General features: G+C 48.4%; 7 protein-coding genes; 2 read left to right on the forward strand and 5 right to left on the reverse strand.

Annotated features, from left to right (window-relative positions):
* Nucleotides 1–2,758: 2,758 nt before the first annotated feature.
* Nucleotides 2,759–3,832, reverse strand: FFUJ_09373 (related to cellulose binding protein CEL1; the record flags this gene model as incomplete). The annotated part of the gene is made up of 1 exon (XM_023568732.1): nt 2,759–3,832. The coding sequence occupies one exon, from the start codon at nt 3,830–3,832 to the stop codon at nt 2,759–2,761; it is 1,074 nt and encodes a 357-aa protein (XP_023435883.1).
* A 598-nt stretch (nt 3,833–4,430) lies between these two features.
* Nucleotides 4,431–6,235, reverse strand: FFUJ_09372 (related to CPS1-Gly-X carboxypeptidase YSCS precursor; the record flags this gene model as incomplete). XM_023568733.1 has 3 exons in its annotated part: nt 4,431–4,563; nt 4,624–5,844; nt 5,892–6,235. 3 exons carry the CDS (start codon nt 6,233–6,235, stop codon nt 4,431–4,433), a joined length of 1,698 nt encoding a protein of 565 aa, XP_023435884.1.
* Nucleotides 6,236–6,669: 434 nt separating this feature from the next.
* Nucleotides 6,670–8,978, reverse strand: FFUJ_09371 (related to IST2 protein; the record flags this gene model as incomplete). XM_023568734.1 has 5 exons in its annotated part: nt 6,670–7,833; nt 7,878–8,306; nt 8,355–8,649; nt 8,705–8,852; nt 8,903–8,978. The coding sequence occupies 5 exons, from the start codon at nt 8,976–8,978 to the stop codon at nt 6,670–6,672; spliced, it is 2,112 nt and encodes a 703-aa protein (XP_023435885.1).
* A 1,707-nt stretch (nt 8,979–10,685) lies between these two features.
* FFUJ_09370 (uncharacterized protein) lies at nt 10,686–10,952 on the forward strand (the record flags this gene model as incomplete). XM_023568735.1 has 2 exons in its annotated part: nt 10,686–10,793; nt 10,839–10,952. The coding sequence occupies 2 exons, from the start codon at nt 10,686–10,688 to the stop codon at nt 10,950–10,952; spliced, it is 222 nt and encodes a 73-aa protein (XP_023435886.1).
* A 203-nt stretch (nt 10,953–11,155) lies between these two features.
* On the reverse strand, nt 11,156–11,965 carry FFUJ_09369 (uncharacterized protein; the record flags this gene model as incomplete). XM_023568736.1 has 2 exons in its annotated part: nt 11,156–11,791; nt 11,837–11,965. The coding sequence occupies 2 exons, from the start codon at nt 11,963–11,965 to the stop codon at nt 11,156–11,158; spliced, it is 765 nt and encodes a 254-aa protein (XP_023435887.1).
* A 758-nt stretch (nt 11,966–12,723) lies between these two features.
* FFUJ_09368 (related to isoamyl alcohol oxidase) lies at nt 12,724–14,663 on the forward strand (the record flags this gene model as incomplete). XM_023568737.1 has 5 exons in its annotated part: nt 12,724–13,126; nt 13,173–13,597; nt 13,643–14,267; nt 14,322–14,443; nt 14,493–14,663. The coding sequence occupies 5 exons, from the start codon at nt 12,724–12,726 to the stop codon at nt 14,661–14,663; spliced, it is 1,746 nt and encodes a 581-aa protein (XP_023435888.1).
* A 90-nt stretch (nt 14,664–14,753) lies between these two features.
* On the reverse strand, nt 14,754–16,102 carry FFUJ_09367 (related to serum paraoxonase/arylesterase; the record flags this gene model as incomplete). XM_023568738.1 has 4 exons in its annotated part: nt 14,754–14,797; nt 14,844–15,306; nt 15,352–15,775; nt 15,825–16,102. The coding sequence occupies 4 exons, from the start codon at nt 16,100–16,102 to the stop codon at nt 14,754–14,756; spliced, it is 1,209 nt and encodes a 402-aa protein (XP_023435889.1).
* Between the last annotated feature and the right edge of the window lie 185 nt (nt 16,103–16,287).

The raw sequence follows: 16,287 nt of genomic DNA on the forward strand, positions 1-16,287 counted from the left end.
AGTCTTGCGATACGAGGTTTGGAGTTTACCCTACGTATTCCATTTAACGGGATTTTCTTTGAACAATAATTCTTTACCAAGATGCATCTCGTATAATCTTCGTGATCATGACGCCCAGGTAACACTGAACAGACACGGCAGTTGGCACAAAGTCCATCTACGTCTATGCCATTTTTCTACGGTGAAAAACGTGGGCAATTAATTGAAATTCGTGCCTTGCATACTGGTTGCAACAAGCCCAAAAAAAAGTCCGCCACCAATTCAATCCCTCGCCAGTCGTAAAAAATGCACTTCATCCCAAACTGCTCCTCAGAAGTCCTTTTTGTAACTCAATTACGTTGTCGTCGCTTTACACACTGATCAGCATTCCAGTAGAAGCGCGTTCCTGGTGTGTTGACTAGCGTGCCAACGCCTCAGACATGACTGCAACGGCGCCAAACCCTCAAGCCACGTTCTCACTGTCTCTCATCGATAGCGTTGGACGGTTCTGACTTTCAACGGTTCCCGCATTCCAGTCGTCCCAGCTATCGGGTCAGCGGCAGGAAATACGAGGCCAGATCGAGTAGGCAATTGCCGTATAGAGAGCATTTAGACCTTTGGCTTGGTAACAGTTGACTTTTCTGGGCATCTTGTGATCATAGTCCTAGAGTTTAAATATTAAGAGTTTGGGGTAAGGTGCTTGCCGTTGAATTGGTCACGATGGAGGTTTGCGGGCGGAGCTGGCTTCTTTTGTGATTCCTCCGCTTGCTGACGGGACTTGACCAAAGTCTACCAAGAGTCGTTCCCTGGCAAACTTTGGCATGGCAACTTCTTGCAAGATCTCATTTTCTCAAACTGGGCGGCCTGCAATTTTCCTCTGTATTTTGCGGTCGGTGGACTACGTCTGAATTCGTGACTGAGGCTGCCTGCGAGCATCTCTAAGTAATGTTTCTTTTGCTTCATGGTCGGCTTCTCTACCAATATTCCCTACCGCTTGTCACTTTAACAGTCCATATGATTATATTAGTTTCTCATCTATTTCTCTCTAGCGATGCAGCTTTTCTCAGACCCGGTGTCTCTTTCTTACCCATGGCCAGTAGATTTGGCTCTGGCGACCGTCATCTTACAGATATCTTGAAAGATCACCAATGTCTATCAAATCCTTTCACCCAAAGATTTGTCCGGATCTAAGCTTTGTTTCTGTCAGTCTCCATTCTATTCATACTGCCTCTCATCCTTCTTGAACGGTCCGGAATGCGGCTAAAGTCCACTTCCCCATTAACTTCAGTAACATGCATGCCACTCATATCTGCAAGATCTAAGTGGACGGCGTCAGATTCTCCGGGTCTGCGCCTTATCTATAGGGTCGCAGCTACGTAAGTTGGTGTCGTATATACATATACCAAGGGCGTAGTGACAGAAGATGGGCTGCCTCCCAACGCACGTATGATATGCAGCATGTAAATGATTGTCTTTGCTTTTTGGACGTGCGAATGGTGTTGAACTGACAAGCAGCCATAATTAAGTCCTAAAGAACTCTCCCGCTTGCCATAGTAAGGTGGGCAAGCTGCATGAGACTATTGACACTATGAAGCAGCTTCTTATTGACACAAGAACTTTATATGCTTTGTTAGAGTTTTATGGCTCTACCTTCGCTAAAATACATATACAATATATAATACCGAGAGAAAAATAAAGGCTTACTGTATACTGATAACGGCGTGACATCGAGATCAGTTCTTATCTCTGATATTATGCTGTGATACCCCACGCCATATCCTCGCATATGTACTGATAGTCCTGCCCAAAAAGTAAGCTTAATTGGACAGTCTCGCCTTGCGACATTCCTCCATCGATGGCGTCATCTGAAGTACTGTGATAGATGCATCGGCCGCGCGTCAAGGATGGAGTGCAATCGTTTTGACTAGCAGGATCTTGCATATGCAGTAGGCTTCGATCTCTGCACATAGCACACTGTTTAAGGTGTGTTCGAGAAGGCTTCTATGCTTCAATAGATTAATCGGGCTTGCATGCATAGACCGTAACCCTGCTGCGTCGAGGGATGCAGACAGCGTTGATGGCGACATTTGAGCTGAGATAACGCCATAGGGGTCCAGAGGTTGTTGTAACTTGGTCCTCGGTGAGTTTGACTAGTCATCTGAAAGAGCGACGATCCGAAACACCGAGTCTAGCCCTTTGATAGTAGACCCATTGTTTTACGAGGACATGTATCTCGAGCGAAAAGAGCCAGGTCCGTTTGATAGGGTTCAAAAAGAAATTTGAAGCCGATTGTAGCTTATTCAGATCAGAACTGCATATATGCAATCTAATCCAGTAAGATACTGGCATTCAATACTGTTTTTTCACCTTGAAAGAATGAAGGGATTATGTTTTCGGTGAAATTACTTGATAATCTCATATGACTGCATGACTGGTGTTGAGAGTCGGAAACTGTAATGTGGCTGTGACGAACACTTCACTCGTGGCGGTGATGTCGCAAGCCACAGCAGAGACAAAACTCATGGTCGGGTCAGCAACCTCTAAGACAGTGTCACACCATGCGGGGTAAACGTCATCAGCAGTTGATAGTCATACACGGCCATCAAAGACATGTCACAAAGTGCAGGGACTCTCATTTGTTCACACATCAATTGCTATATGTATACGTGATTCAATCACTATGTACAAAGAATAAGTTTTACGTGGGATCCTGTAACGATCCATCATTCCATCCACGCAAAGATCAGAAACTCAACCATCCATCTCATACAATCTCAGCTTAGTGCTTGAGAGCACGCTTAGCCTTGAGAGCACGCTTGGCGGCGCGCTTGGCCTTGCACTTGCCACCAGTAGAAGGGGCTTTGGTAGCAACGGGAGCAGAGGTCTCAGCGGGCTGCTCAATGGGAGCCTCGGTGGGAGTAGCAGCGCTGGCAGCCTCAGTGGTAGCAGGGGCAGAAGCAGCGGGAGCATCGGTAGCAGGAGAAGAGGCAGCAGGAGCCTCAGTAGCGGGAGCGTCGCTGGCAACGGGGGCAGCGCTGCCAGAACCGGAGCCGGAGTCGGAACCCTTGTCGTTGGTGCAGTCACCGTCGCTAGCCTGGCCAGCAAAGTTGGGAGTGTGGTCCTCACAGCCGCTGGGCCAGACCTTGGGGCCGGGAGCAGTGTAGTTGGTGACGGGAGGGTAGTAGATGCTGAGGAGCAGACCGGGGTCGGTGGCGGTATAAGCACCAGGGAGAGAGACAACGGGAGAAGGCTTGCCAGCACCGGTACCGTCGACGGTGAGCTGAGCGCAGCCAATGTAGAACTGAGCACCGTTCTTCTCACCAGCACCGTGGAGACCAACGTGCTCGGCGCGCATGAGGTAAGTACCCTTGGGAGTCTCCTTGGGAAGAGTGAAGGTGAAGTTGGTGATGCCGTTGGACTGGCCGTTCATGTAGTTGGCCCACTCAATGCCGTTCTCACCGATGGTCTTCCAGGTCATCTCGTAGACCTTGAACCAGTCACCATCACCGAGGTAGTCAGAAGCCTCAGTGCCGTCAGGGGCCTTGCTCAGGTAGACAGCCAGAGGACCGGGGTGGCCCATGTCGTTGGCGACAGTGAAACCAACCTCATCGCCAGGAGAAACAGCGTGAGTCTTGGTAGCAGCGCGGATATCCTTGTCGAGACCGCCAGCATTGCAGATGATGTCCTTGGAGGTGACGTCGGTGATGGGGCTGTTGTTGTTGGTGGTCTTGCGGACGTACTCATAAGGCTCGGTGACCTTGCCGTTGACGATGAGAGCGTCGAAGTTGTAGTGCGCAAAGGCAGTGGGGAGGGCGGCGACGAGGGCCAGAGCGGTAGAGAAGGAGGATCGCATCTTGAATGTTGCTTTTTGAAAAAAGGACTGATATAGTGGTAAGAAGTATTTCGTAGAGTTGGACACGAAAGGATAGCTAAACCACCAGGGTCTGCAAAGAATGAAATGATCTCGTAGAGAAGAAAAAAGAAAGGCGCAAGCAACAGCTGCGAAAAAGTAAGAATCAGATCTTTGGATGGAAAGAATGGGATGGAGAGGAAAGAAAAAAAAGAGGTGCAAACAGGCGGGAGAGGCCATGGCTTTATCTGAATGGAGGGAGGATCCCTTGTTTCTCGGATGTGCACTTCATTGCTGGAATATCGGTGGATAATACGCGCCAACTGAAACTGTTCCTGACATTAGACGCCGAGGGGCGATGATTGGGTCGTCTGCCAATGGAGGAACTGGTTAAGGGGGTTCTGTTTGAGATTTGGTGAGTTTGGTGAGATACCCTGTCTTGTCAGTTACGCGAGACGTCTCATATCTCGGACGCCGGATGTAACAGGTCAGTGGAGATGGATCCCAGCGCCAGAAGAAACGGAACAAGTTCAGATGAACGGAAGAATTACGACAAAAGCTTGACATGAGAATGATCCTCTATTTGCACGTGATGTCCCCCTTAGACATTGGCCTTATCAAAATTACGGATAAAATCATAGTAAAACTTGGCCATGTTCATCTGCTCGCTCATCAAAAGCCGCTCGTTGACGCCGTGGATGTTGGAGAAGGACTTGAGGCTGCCGGGGCTCCACCTGTAGATGTTTTTGGAGAGATCTGATTGAGGGGTCAGTGACCAGCGAACTACCCTGGACTTGAGAGACTTACTGAGATAGTGGCGAGTGTCGGTGTTACCTGTCATGGCTCCTGGTGCTGCGACGACTGTCTTGGCTTCTTGGGCGAATGAGTGGCGTACTGTTCCTGCAAAAATATCCCAGATTGGACCGGCTGTTGGTGATTGAGGTGTTATGTACGACTTTTTCTTGGCTGCGATTGTCAAAGTACCCTTGTACTTCTGCCCCCAGAGCTCTTCGTCCTTGTTGCATTGGCGGGACAGGTTGTTAGCAGCAAGATACTCATCATAGTCTCCGTCATCCTCAAAAGCTTCAACTCGAAGGTTGTGACTCTCAGCAATCTCCTTGACCAACCCCACAATTCTGTGCTGGATGCTCCCAATGCTATCCTGCGGCGCATACCGATGATTAACACCAAGCGTTACAAACTCTGGCAACGCATTGATCTTTTGACCCCCAGAAATGACATCAATTGCCTGCGATGTCTGAACCATGTACTGCATATCGCGCGACAGCTTGGTCAAGAACTTGGCAACGCCTTGGAGATCTCCACCGTTAACGAGCTTGGTGAGATCGGGGAAGACATGGGGCGAGTGCTCGGCGAAGCAAGCGAGGCATTGATGAATGGCTCCGTTCTTGGCGATTTCGGGTTTGAAGGGGTTATGTTCCAGGGTAGTAACGATCTCAGCCATTATACCAATCGCCGTATGCGGTGTTGGCACTGAGCTATGGCCACCGACGACACTGACATTGAACCAAACATCAAGATACCCTTTTTCGTAAACAGCAGGAAGCGCGTATAGAACATCTCCCATCTTCTGCAACCCAGCACCGCCTTCGTCGAGAATAGCAGCAATGCCATGCTCTCCATATCTCTTCTCCAGATGCTTCGAGATATAACCCGCTCCACGATGACCAGAGCATTCCTCATCAAATCCAAAAGCTAGAATAACTGTACGACGGGGCTTGTAATTCTTTTGGGATAACAGTGCTTCTAGGGCAGACATCTCAGCTGTGATGGCTGATTTGTCATCTGAGGCGCCGCGGCCCCAGAGATAGCCGTCTGTTTCGTTGTAGAAGGCGTCGAAGGGCGGGTGGACCCATTCGTGGAGTGTTCCGTCGGCCACGGGGACGACGTCCTGATGGCCTGCTAGGAGGATTGGCTGAAGGGATGGGTCGGAGCCTTGGAGGGTATAGACGAGGCCAAACTTGTTGACTTTTTCCGGGGTGATGTGTTTATGTCTGAATGTCGTTAAAATCATTATTCCGCGTATGATTGCTTGACTTACACTGTAGGATATGCTTTCTTGAGCATTTTTGGAATATCGTAGAATGGCTTCCATCTATCATCTGTATCCAAATCTCCCATGTCATCATAGCAGATCGAGGGGATGCGGACGAGGGATTGGTGCTTCTTGACCATCAATTGGAGAGCCTTTTTGCTGGAGAATAAATCATGCGAACTTTCAAGGCCATCGTCGGAGGGGTTCAACGGGGCGGGAAGATGGCATTTCGGATTAGTCTCTGCAGTGCCAGCAACGTTGATCTTGTCATTGAGACGATGCTGCGCATCATGAGAAAATGCAACAGCACCAGCCGCGAAAGCCGTGGAAACAATATCAGTGAATCTCATCTTGATGTCTTGTGTTGAGCTTGACCATCAGACCATGAGGAACAATCAACATGGCGTCACAGCATCCTTATACTTTATCTACACGAGAGAGTTTCTTGGCACTTTATCATCAACTATTCCCAACACAGGCACCAAGAAGCGAGTTTCGTCAGCTCACCTCGAGAGCTGAACAAGTCTTTTGCATCCGGCACATTAAGGTTCAGACCCCGCAACCAGCCTGCAACAATCGCGTGATGGATGAGTCTGGAATGATGACGAGAGTTAAAAAAACTCTTTCGGATTAGACGGCCAAATGTCTCGGTCGTGTCTTGGCGGAGTGGAAGATACCGAGGCAATGAATGTGCAGAATTGATAAAAATACATTTTGTTTTTTGAATTACATATGAAAACAATTTGGTCTGTAATCTATACACTGATTCTGTTGCGCGTTGCGCCTAGTCTTTCTTCTCCTGATCCCCAGGCTCTTCATTCTTCTTCACCTGTTGGATGAGCGTGACACCTGCTAACTCGCTAGCGCCATCATGGACTTGTTTCGTCCAGAACGGATCTCTCTCCATCACCAGAACCGACTTGCGTCGCTCACGGTGGGCCTCACGTACAGCTAGTCCAGACTGCTGTTTCTTCGTCTCCAGCTCTTCGAGATACTTGACGCGGTTTGCATAGCGCTGGTTGTAATCTTCTCGAATCCGCTCAGAGCCGATTTGTTGAAGAACGAAGCGGACGAGAGATCGAAGGAGGAGGAGAACGTGCTCGCTGATAAAGACAGTAACGGGAAGAGTCGCCCAGCTTCCCATTGTATTGCCGACTTTGTCGACACTGAAAAGATGGACGATTGCTGCTGTGCAGATACTTCCGAGCCAGGTTAACGCTTCGAGGGAGTAGATCCAAGGGCCGATTCCGTCGGAGCGAACTGGTGCGGGGCGTTGATGCTCCAGTGAGATCTTTGCGAAATCAGACCGTAGCTCAATCCAATTGTTGATGAGAAAGCCCATTGGGATGATTGGCCAGACTGGTGAGAATAAAGCAAGATACCCGAATTGGAGAACGATTTCTGCAATGTCATCCTGAACGTTGTACTTTGGAAGAATCGCCTCGTTTCGAACACGTGATAGGAAAGCTGTCTCTTCCGGATCATCCTTCACCACCGCAAGAAGCATATCGCCCTTTGACCTTGCCCTGCGATAATCTCTATACCAATCTGAGAATTTATGCTTGAGCATCGGGACGATGTTCTCTTCAAAGAAGCCTGATAGTTGACCTGTGACTGTTAAAGCGATAACTTCGTTTCTCAACCTATCGGCGTCAAGATGAAACGGCTGATGAACAAATTTCTTGCCGACGCTCGCAAACGCAGCTGACAGGAAATTCTCGAGTTTGGGGACCACGGTCCCGCCGAAGGGGATGTAGATAAATGCCGTGAGGAAGATGGGGAGGTAGTTGGTGAACATGTTGAGGACAAACACTTTTTGGGTAAGTGACATTTCGTGCAGATCGGCGGTGCGATGGTTTTCGAATTCCGTCATCCATTCGGCTGCGTCTTCGAGGGCGGAGGTGATATAAGGGAGAGACACAGCCAGAAGAATCGTTGGGAGATATTCCTGCTCATGTTAGACAGGTCTGTTGGTGAGAATGAGTGACTTACCAAGTAATCCTTATACGGCCCAGCGTACGTCTCAGAGATCAAAATCTCAATAGTAAACACCGCAATGATCGTAATGCCCAACGCCAAAAACGCCACGATCAAGAACGGAATCTGCAACAACTGTCTCACGACCTTCTTCCACCTAGGAAAGTAGTAATGTTTCCGCCCGCCTTCATCAACATACTCATAGTCATACTTGAACTGCGGCCTGTTGACCTTGACATGCTGAATACCCTTGACGTTCCAGCGCAGACTCAGATCGATCTCCTGGATCTTCCAGTACTCGAGGAAAACAGTGCACCAGACGCTGGTGAGAATACCGTACGCGAGGGAGTATCGTGGAAGCCAGAGCCATGCGATAACGCCTGTTATGGCGGGGAAAGTGAGGAATAGAAGATAAGCTTGGATGAAAGCAAAGTAAAAAGCGACCTGTGGTTGTAAGTACGTATTCATAAGGATGAGTGAGAGAGGACGTACCTTTGAGCCGTGTAGGTTGCGAATCTGGTCAATGTCCTCGTTGGACAAGAAAAACTTTCTGCTCAGGTACTTGAGCAAAGACTGGTTGACCTTGGAATTATGAATAGGAAATATCGCCTTGACGTTCTTCCATTTCCCTGTTCCGGGGGTGATGCCTGCACCACCAAGTTCCTTGGACCAATTGACGATATGATAAACTGAGAGGATGTCCTCTGCTTCATAAGCTCCATCGACGACTGTGTTTTTATCACCGCCAGGGTGATTCGGCGTGATGCCGTATAGCCAGTCCTTAACCCTGCTGTCTCTGTTAACCAAGTCCTGTCCGAGTCATGGAGTTTACTTGCCTGGACTTATAGACAGCGTTGCCGAGGAGCTCACGCGGTGTTTTGGCGAATACAAGAAGGGATTGCTCATAGCCTGCTCTGACTTCGACGTCAAACCCAGTTTCTTCCAGGTCCGCAACTAGGGTCTTGAACTCTTTGACAGCCGTATCATGATCTACCGAAATCAGCACATCATCTCATCTCATACGCATATATGAGACTCACCCGTCTCGCCAAAATCGTACAAAACGACATACTTGTCGTTGTACGTCGTCTTATCCTCGAACCCCATACTCGGCATCTTCCAGCCTATAAGATCCCTGTGCTTGTCCCGTCTAGTGTCGCGGTCTAGTCAAGCAATACCCCTTGCGCGACGGAACATACCAAGAATGACAGACAGAGAATACAACCGCGGAGATTCGGTGTAGAGAAGTGAATAATATGAAAGAACGGTTGATGCAAAGAGTGAAAAGACACGGTTTGGGGGCTCCAATACACGTCAGCTGGGTCCACTTGGCCAAGAATGTTGAGCCGGATTGGGCGGCTAAGTCGGCACGAGAATCTTGGTGTTTTGGCCCTTGGCGATAAAGTTTTTGTAGGTGATTTGCACTGCCTCACTGACGATGGAGTGGTAATTTTAGGGGTCTGAGGTTATTGGTTCTTGCGTATTGAGATCGGATCTGCAGGAGCCGTGAGGCGTGATGTTTTGGCAATGAAACAATGCCGTGATTTTCGTATTGACAATTTCGGGTTCTGTGCATCTTAATTATCGTCGTCATCTTACAACTTGGCAGTCATCTGCCAAGGTCGTGATGCTGTTATCTTATCACCGATAAGATAGCCAATTGCGGGAGATCGCGAATGGGCAAGATACGGTCAATTGCGATTCGAAACTTGAGTAAGAAGAAGAATTCTCATGCATTTAGTGGCTCGATAATGTGGCCGATGATTGATTGACATGTATGTAAGTGAGATTATTTGAGATGCTTCTTAGCTGAACATGAGCGGCATTCCTGACAGAGACAAAGCTCAAACTCTGACAGAACTTGAACATATTGAAATTATGCTCCAATGAGCGCTTGGTAAAGATATATTTTCTCTAAATCCGGTAGATCGGTAGTCCTTAGCCCGGTAGATCCCACTGGTGTTTAGGTCGCAAGGTCACGTTTGTTCCAGCAGATCAATGGCGGGCCTTATCCAATTACCTTTTTGAGCGGAGCCATGGATCAAGTAGCCGCGTCTGTGATGGACTAGATAATTGCAAGATAATGATTCGTCTTCTGAAGAGCCTAGATGCATGCATTGATATGCCGGAAGCTATGGACCCTGACTCTTGAGTCCAAATGGATGCACCTCCACCAAGATCCAATGAAAAGATGAGAGTGACTGAAATGAATGGGATGCGATGCAAGAACCGATGGCCCGATACATTGTCAGAGCACGAGTTAGAATCACAAGCCACCCATCAATCAAATCATGGCTCTTTACTCAATATCAAGCAATGGAAATTGCCGAGGTGATCATGTCCGTCACTTCCATCCAATCCTTTAAAGGTCACACGATGGCACACGAGCAGCCAAACACCAACAAGACAAAGATAAGCATTTCGCGATGTCATCGTGCGGAAATTAAGCATTTCAGCGTATCCGGACGAATCGTTTATATGCTCAAACCTGATGATGGTTGCCAGTCACGGTATGGATCACAGAAGTGTACTTACAAGTAACGAGACTTGTGGCAGAATGAGATGTTGTCGCAGCGCCATTTACACTGTGATGATGAGGGGTCTCGAGATTGTCGTCCAACGTTACCATTTCGACCCCGCGATGGTTCAATATGACGTTGGTCAGCATCATTTCAGCGTGAAGTATGGGAGGGATGACGACACGAGAGACGAGAGCTGGAGTTATATGAAGCTGCCATCCCAGCACTGTATTGTCGCCTCAGACTTGATCTAAACACCAGAAGATTTATAAAACATATCACAATACAGCAAGACAAAAACATCATGCCAGAGAGAAGACCTTCTGGCCCAAAGGCCCCAACTGGTCTCAACGATGAGACGGCCGAAGAGGTGCACGATATCATGCACCAGGCCGAGATGGAAGAGCAAAAGGTACGTCGCTGTGATGAACTGAAAGCATATACTAACAAGTAATAGATGCACGGAAAAGATGCGCTGTGTCAAGATGATGTCGGACCAAGTGAGGGAGGGGAACAAAAACAGCAGTCGGCGATGGGCAAGGTTAAAGAGGCGTTGAATCTGGGTAAATAAATGTTGCGACAACCACAAAGATGCCTAATGATGGGATGCTTTCTTATGTTGGCGTTGATATCAAATTGTTACATTAATTGATCTTCATTTATTTATTGGCAACGTGTAATTAATTGCTCAATTGAAAGGGTATTGAAACAAAACACTAGGGTATCTTGACATTATCATCCTCCGCCATCATCAGCATCACATCAATCAGCGCATCACATCCCAAGAGCAAGACACGCCGAAATCAAAACAACAATCGCCAAAGCCATTCCACTTGGCCTATTCAATCCCACTGCACCATCTTCGTCCACTGGCTTGCCATCAGCAGCGCTGACCTTCTCACCACTAGGATACCGAATATTAACAACCGCCTCCCCCTTCAGCTCATCCGGCACGCCCATCGTATGCGGACACTTTGCCTGGTTTTCCGCCGGATAATCCAACTCACACGTCTCGTCGTGTCCGAGCGTGCATATCGAGTCGAGGATGTTGTAAAGAACGTAATTATCGCCAACCCACGTACTCTCATTCCGATCGAGACAGGACGTTAAAAAGTTCATGCTGTTCGCTGCGCTAAGCGGTAACTTGCTCTTTTTTGTATGTATTAGATCGGAGCACTTGGAAGCGTCGACGTTGGAGTATGTCATCTCGACGGGACCGCCGGCCGTGGGCTTGTCGGTGGCCGAGTAGCCTGTGTAGAGGTAATTCCACGCATCGTAGCTAACGTCGTAGGCGCCTTGCGATTGATCGACGCGGAGGAGATGCACGGTGCGGTCTTCGTACGTGAGCGCGATGCAGATATTATTGCAGTCGACGGAATACGGCCAGTAGGCGATGCGATTCGTGTTGACCTGGTGATGTCAGCCTAGTTCAATCGATGGAGTAATGTCGCGTACTTTGCACCCGAGGACGCCAATTGACGAGGAGTAACTATCATGCGGCGTCGCCCAAACCGTGCCACCGTCTGATTTGCGCGCAAAGGATAGAGGGATGAGAGAGTGGACGAGCAGCGAGAGCCGCAGCATTTTCGAGGGAGTGAACACGCCTGACGTAGGGCGGACGGATCAAGAGGAATGAGTGATTGAAGGCATTTTCTTTTGCGACAAGCCACGCGAGGAAACGGGGGGAGTATTAGGGGTCTGGGGCAGAGAATTGGCCCTGATCTTTACTGCATTGAGATTGAGCATTGATTGCGAGCATGGAGTTAGGCCGTTTTGGGGATGATATGGCGAGAGGGGACAGGGGTTGGAATGAGTTGTTTTTTCTTGATCTCGGCATTTCGGGAGTGGATTGAGCGGAGTAGCCTTTCACGATGTACATTGTTCAAAGGCCCATTCAGATGTGAATAATCATCGTAGAGCATATTAAGGTGAAACATAGAAGGACTTTGCAGAAATGTCTTGATTATTCCGGGCAATGCAGCGCTCTAGAGTGCTGACTTAGGTTGGCCAAACACAAATGATCCTCTGACCCAAGCCGCCCACGGACCAACCAACCCTCCCTCCATAAAACATGGCAGTTTAAAGCCCCGTATCTCGCATCATGATCCCCAATTCAAGCCCACCTCCACAAAAAGCCCCTCTGACAGGGCTGAGCTACAGAAAACCCGACTAATACGCGTTGACGTCGACGCCGCAGATATGCTGTTTTAGTCTCGGAACATGATCCCTCGTTTAGATCGTGTTCGTGCTGCCGAGATGGGGGCCATTTCAGATATCTGCCTATATAAACCTGCGAGCAATTGCCTCGAGTATAGTTCCTGTTCAATCCATCGTTGTTCACAATGACTCATCTCTATAATCTCATTGCCTTTCTTATCCCTTCTGTCCTTGCTGGCTCTGTGCCAAAGACTTGCAAGGCATACCCTGGGTCTTCAGATTGGCCTTCTCACAAGGCGTGGTCTCGTCTCAACGACACTTTAGACGGAAGACTCTTTGCGCCTGTTCCTCCTGGGGCTGTATGCCATAAAGGCTGGCCATCTTATGACAAAGATACTTGTCCCAAGGTCGCTGAGGCTTGGAAACATTATGATCTTCACACGCAGGATCCTGTTTCTCTGATTTATGATCAGTATTCCAACTGGACTTGTCTTCCAGATGAGAGCTATCCTTGCAGTGGAAGTGGATATCCTGCTTATGTTGTTAATGTTACCAAGGCGGAGGATGTCAAAATTGGGGTCGACTTTGGTAAGTGTTTTGCGATTTGTCAAGAGCTCTTGCTAATGGACGATAGCTCGGAAGAACAACATCAGACTCGTTGTCAAGAATACTGGCCATGACTACATAGGCCGCTCCATTGCCCCCGGTTCTCTCTCCCTCTGGACTCACCATCTCAAAGACATAACTTACCATAAAGGCTCCTTCAAGCTTTACAACTCCAAGACTGTCATCACGGGCGATGCTGTTACTGCCGGCGCAGGAACCCAAATGTATGATCTCTACACTATGCTGGATAAGTATAGCCGCGTAGTTGTTGGCGGCGGCGGAAAGACTGTCGGTCTTGGAGGCTACGTTACTGGCGGTGGCCATTCACTCCTATCGACGAAGCATGGCCTTGCGGTTGATCAAGTTCTCCAGATGACGATGGTCACACCATCCGGGAAGATTCTGACCATCAACGAAGATAACCATCCTGATCTATTCTGGGCAATGCGAGGAGTAAGTCATCCGCCATTCAGCTATCTCATCATATTGACAACATAGGGCGGCGGCTCAACCTTTGGTGTCCTCACATCCATCACCATGAAAGTCTACAAAACCCCCAAAATCACCGCATCAGCCTTTTTAATCGGGACATCCGCAGCCGCTCCCTTCAAGTACGATCTCCTCGCCTACATCCTCTCCCAGTTCCCCTCTTTATCCGACGCCGGTCTTTCAGGCTATACAAACCTCAGCCCCCAAACACCCAACCCCGCCGGCGGATCCGACGAAGTAGCCGGGATCCAGGGTGTTTTTGCGGCACAGGACGTCAACGACCCAGAGTACATTCTCAAGTTATTCAAGCCGATCAATGATACTATCCAGAAGCGGTGGCCGGGGTATGTGCAGTTTAGTGCTACGAAGGAAGAATATGGCTCGTTTTTGGAATGGTATGATGTTTATTTTGATCAGGGTGCTGCGGGGGTGACGCTCTATCTTGCTTCTAGATTGTTGGGTAGGGAGGCACTAGGTGATGAGAAGGAGTTCAGGGGGGCGTTGGAAGAGAGTTTGGTTGCTGCTGGGGGTTTGACAGCTCATTTGATCGCTGGGAAAGGCGTCAGGGATGCGAAGCCCAGAGGAGGAAGTGTAGCTGTTAACCCGGGTTGGAGGAAGACTTATATTCACGCCAGTAAGTTCAAAAACCTTGAGAAGTCAATTTGGAGTTTGCTAACAAGCGTGTCAGTATCTGGAGAGTCTTTTGAGCCTTTCAACAAGACTTCTAAAGCTGAGGCAGTTAAGAGGCTGAACAGATCCATGGAGCCATTCCGCAAACTGTCTCCGGATACAGGTGCTTATATCAACGAGGTAATACTCTTTTTACCATATGATGGAATGCTTGTTTGACACTTCCCAGGCTCTTCCTTTCGAGCCAGACTGGCAGCATGCCTTTTGGGGCAAGAACTACGACAGACTTTTGTCGATAAAGAGGAACGTTGATCCCGATGATGTTTTCTGGTGCTTCCCTTGTGTTGGAAGTGAGAGGTGGCAACAGAAAGACAATGGTCGTCTCTGCCGAGTCAAATAATCCTGCAGTAGGAAACATTTGCAATTGCGACACTGAGTGGAATTGAGTTGATACTGATCAACTAGATATATGACAGGGGATAGTTTATGTCTACAACTTCGGTTCGCAAACAGCGATAAACGGTGAAATGACGCCTGCAAAAACTTAGCAATGATATTAGTAGATGATCACAGAACTTACTGCTCAAGAAAAGCCTTCCAGTCTTGGTATCATGCACAACCGTCGTTGCAGCCGGCAAAACCTCCCCCTCCGCATCCTCAAGTATTTTCTCGACAACATACTCTCCCTCAATTTTCCTAGCTCTCAATACAGCACTAGGCGGGTGAGCATGGTACGGATCATCATACGCCTTAAAGATCTCAACGCCGATAGGAAATGCAGCGATCCAGATATCACCATTCTCATCGATCGATGCATTATCAACACCATAGCCTAGATTAACTTCGTCGATCCTTTCGAGGTCTTTGTTGGGAAGGATGCGGTAGATGTATAAACGACCTGTGATAGAGTCCGGGAGATAGAGGATGTTGTCTTTTATGACGAGACCGTTTGGGAATTGGAGGTTTGGTGCAACGGGTCTACAGTTTTGAGTATCGCAGAATGTCACGTCGGAGAAGCCTAGAATCATGGACAAATGATGCCGCTGTCTTGTTAGTATAAGCTTTAAAATATGCGGTGGAATATTCACCCAGCCAATTTTATGAGGACCGTGATCATTGCTGATATAAAATGACTTGTCACTCAGTGCCGCAACACGGTTCGGAGTGGTAATTCCATGGTGAACATAAGTCCAAACATGCTTCATCTCCGTGGCTTGGGGGCCGGTAACAAAGTGCTCGATTGTGGCATTTCCACCATGAACATGTTGATCTGCCAGGTTTCCGTCTACGTCAATCGAAGGTCGCAGGTTGACGAGAAACAAATCAATATCGCCATTTTTTTGCTCGACGCCTGAGAAGCCAGCGAGGTTGATCAGTCCATCACCAGAAGTACCCTCGAAATCAGGTGTTCTCAGCGCGCGAAAGGTAAAGCCGTTATCAATCGGCTTATCGATATCCAGCGCAACGATAGCGTCACGATGCGACCGACCCGAAATATTGCGATACCCAACACTACACAATTAATCACAGTCTATTATAACTCTTTCGGAGTTCAACATACTTTGGTTGCCATTGTTTTCGTGCAATTGGATCTGAACACGCGAGGAACAATTGGCGTGTTGACTGGGATAAGTACATGTCTTCGCAAGCTTCCAGCTGACGATGCACAATTTTACGGCATCGATAGGGGAATTCGCTGAGGGGCTGGATAGTCCTGTTTATGCCGAAACCAAGCCATATTGCTTCTTTGAGGTAGATCTGGAAGAGGATTGCGAGGAGGGCGGTGGCTGCGATGCTGATTTTGATCAAGAGACTGGCCATCTTGAGGAAGTTGGACATGATAGAGACAGAGAAAATAAAATACAACCGGAATATGGTTCCATGAAGGATGCGCATCCTGGGCAATTCAAATAACCACTATTGTCATGGTCGGATGAATGCAAGCCGACAGTTTCGGAAGAGTCTTTGAGTCACATCTTCGATTCAGCTTGATCAATTCATCCAAGTGCATCACCTACAACTTA

Source organism: Fusarium fujikuroi, chromosome FFUJ_chr09 (assembly GCF_900079805.1).
Source record: "Fusarium fujikuroi IMI 58289 draft genome, chromosome FFUJ_chr09".
Taxonomy (NCBI): Eukaryota; Fungi; Ascomycota; class Sordariomycetes; order Hypocreales; family Nectriaceae; genus Fusarium; species Fusarium fujikuroi.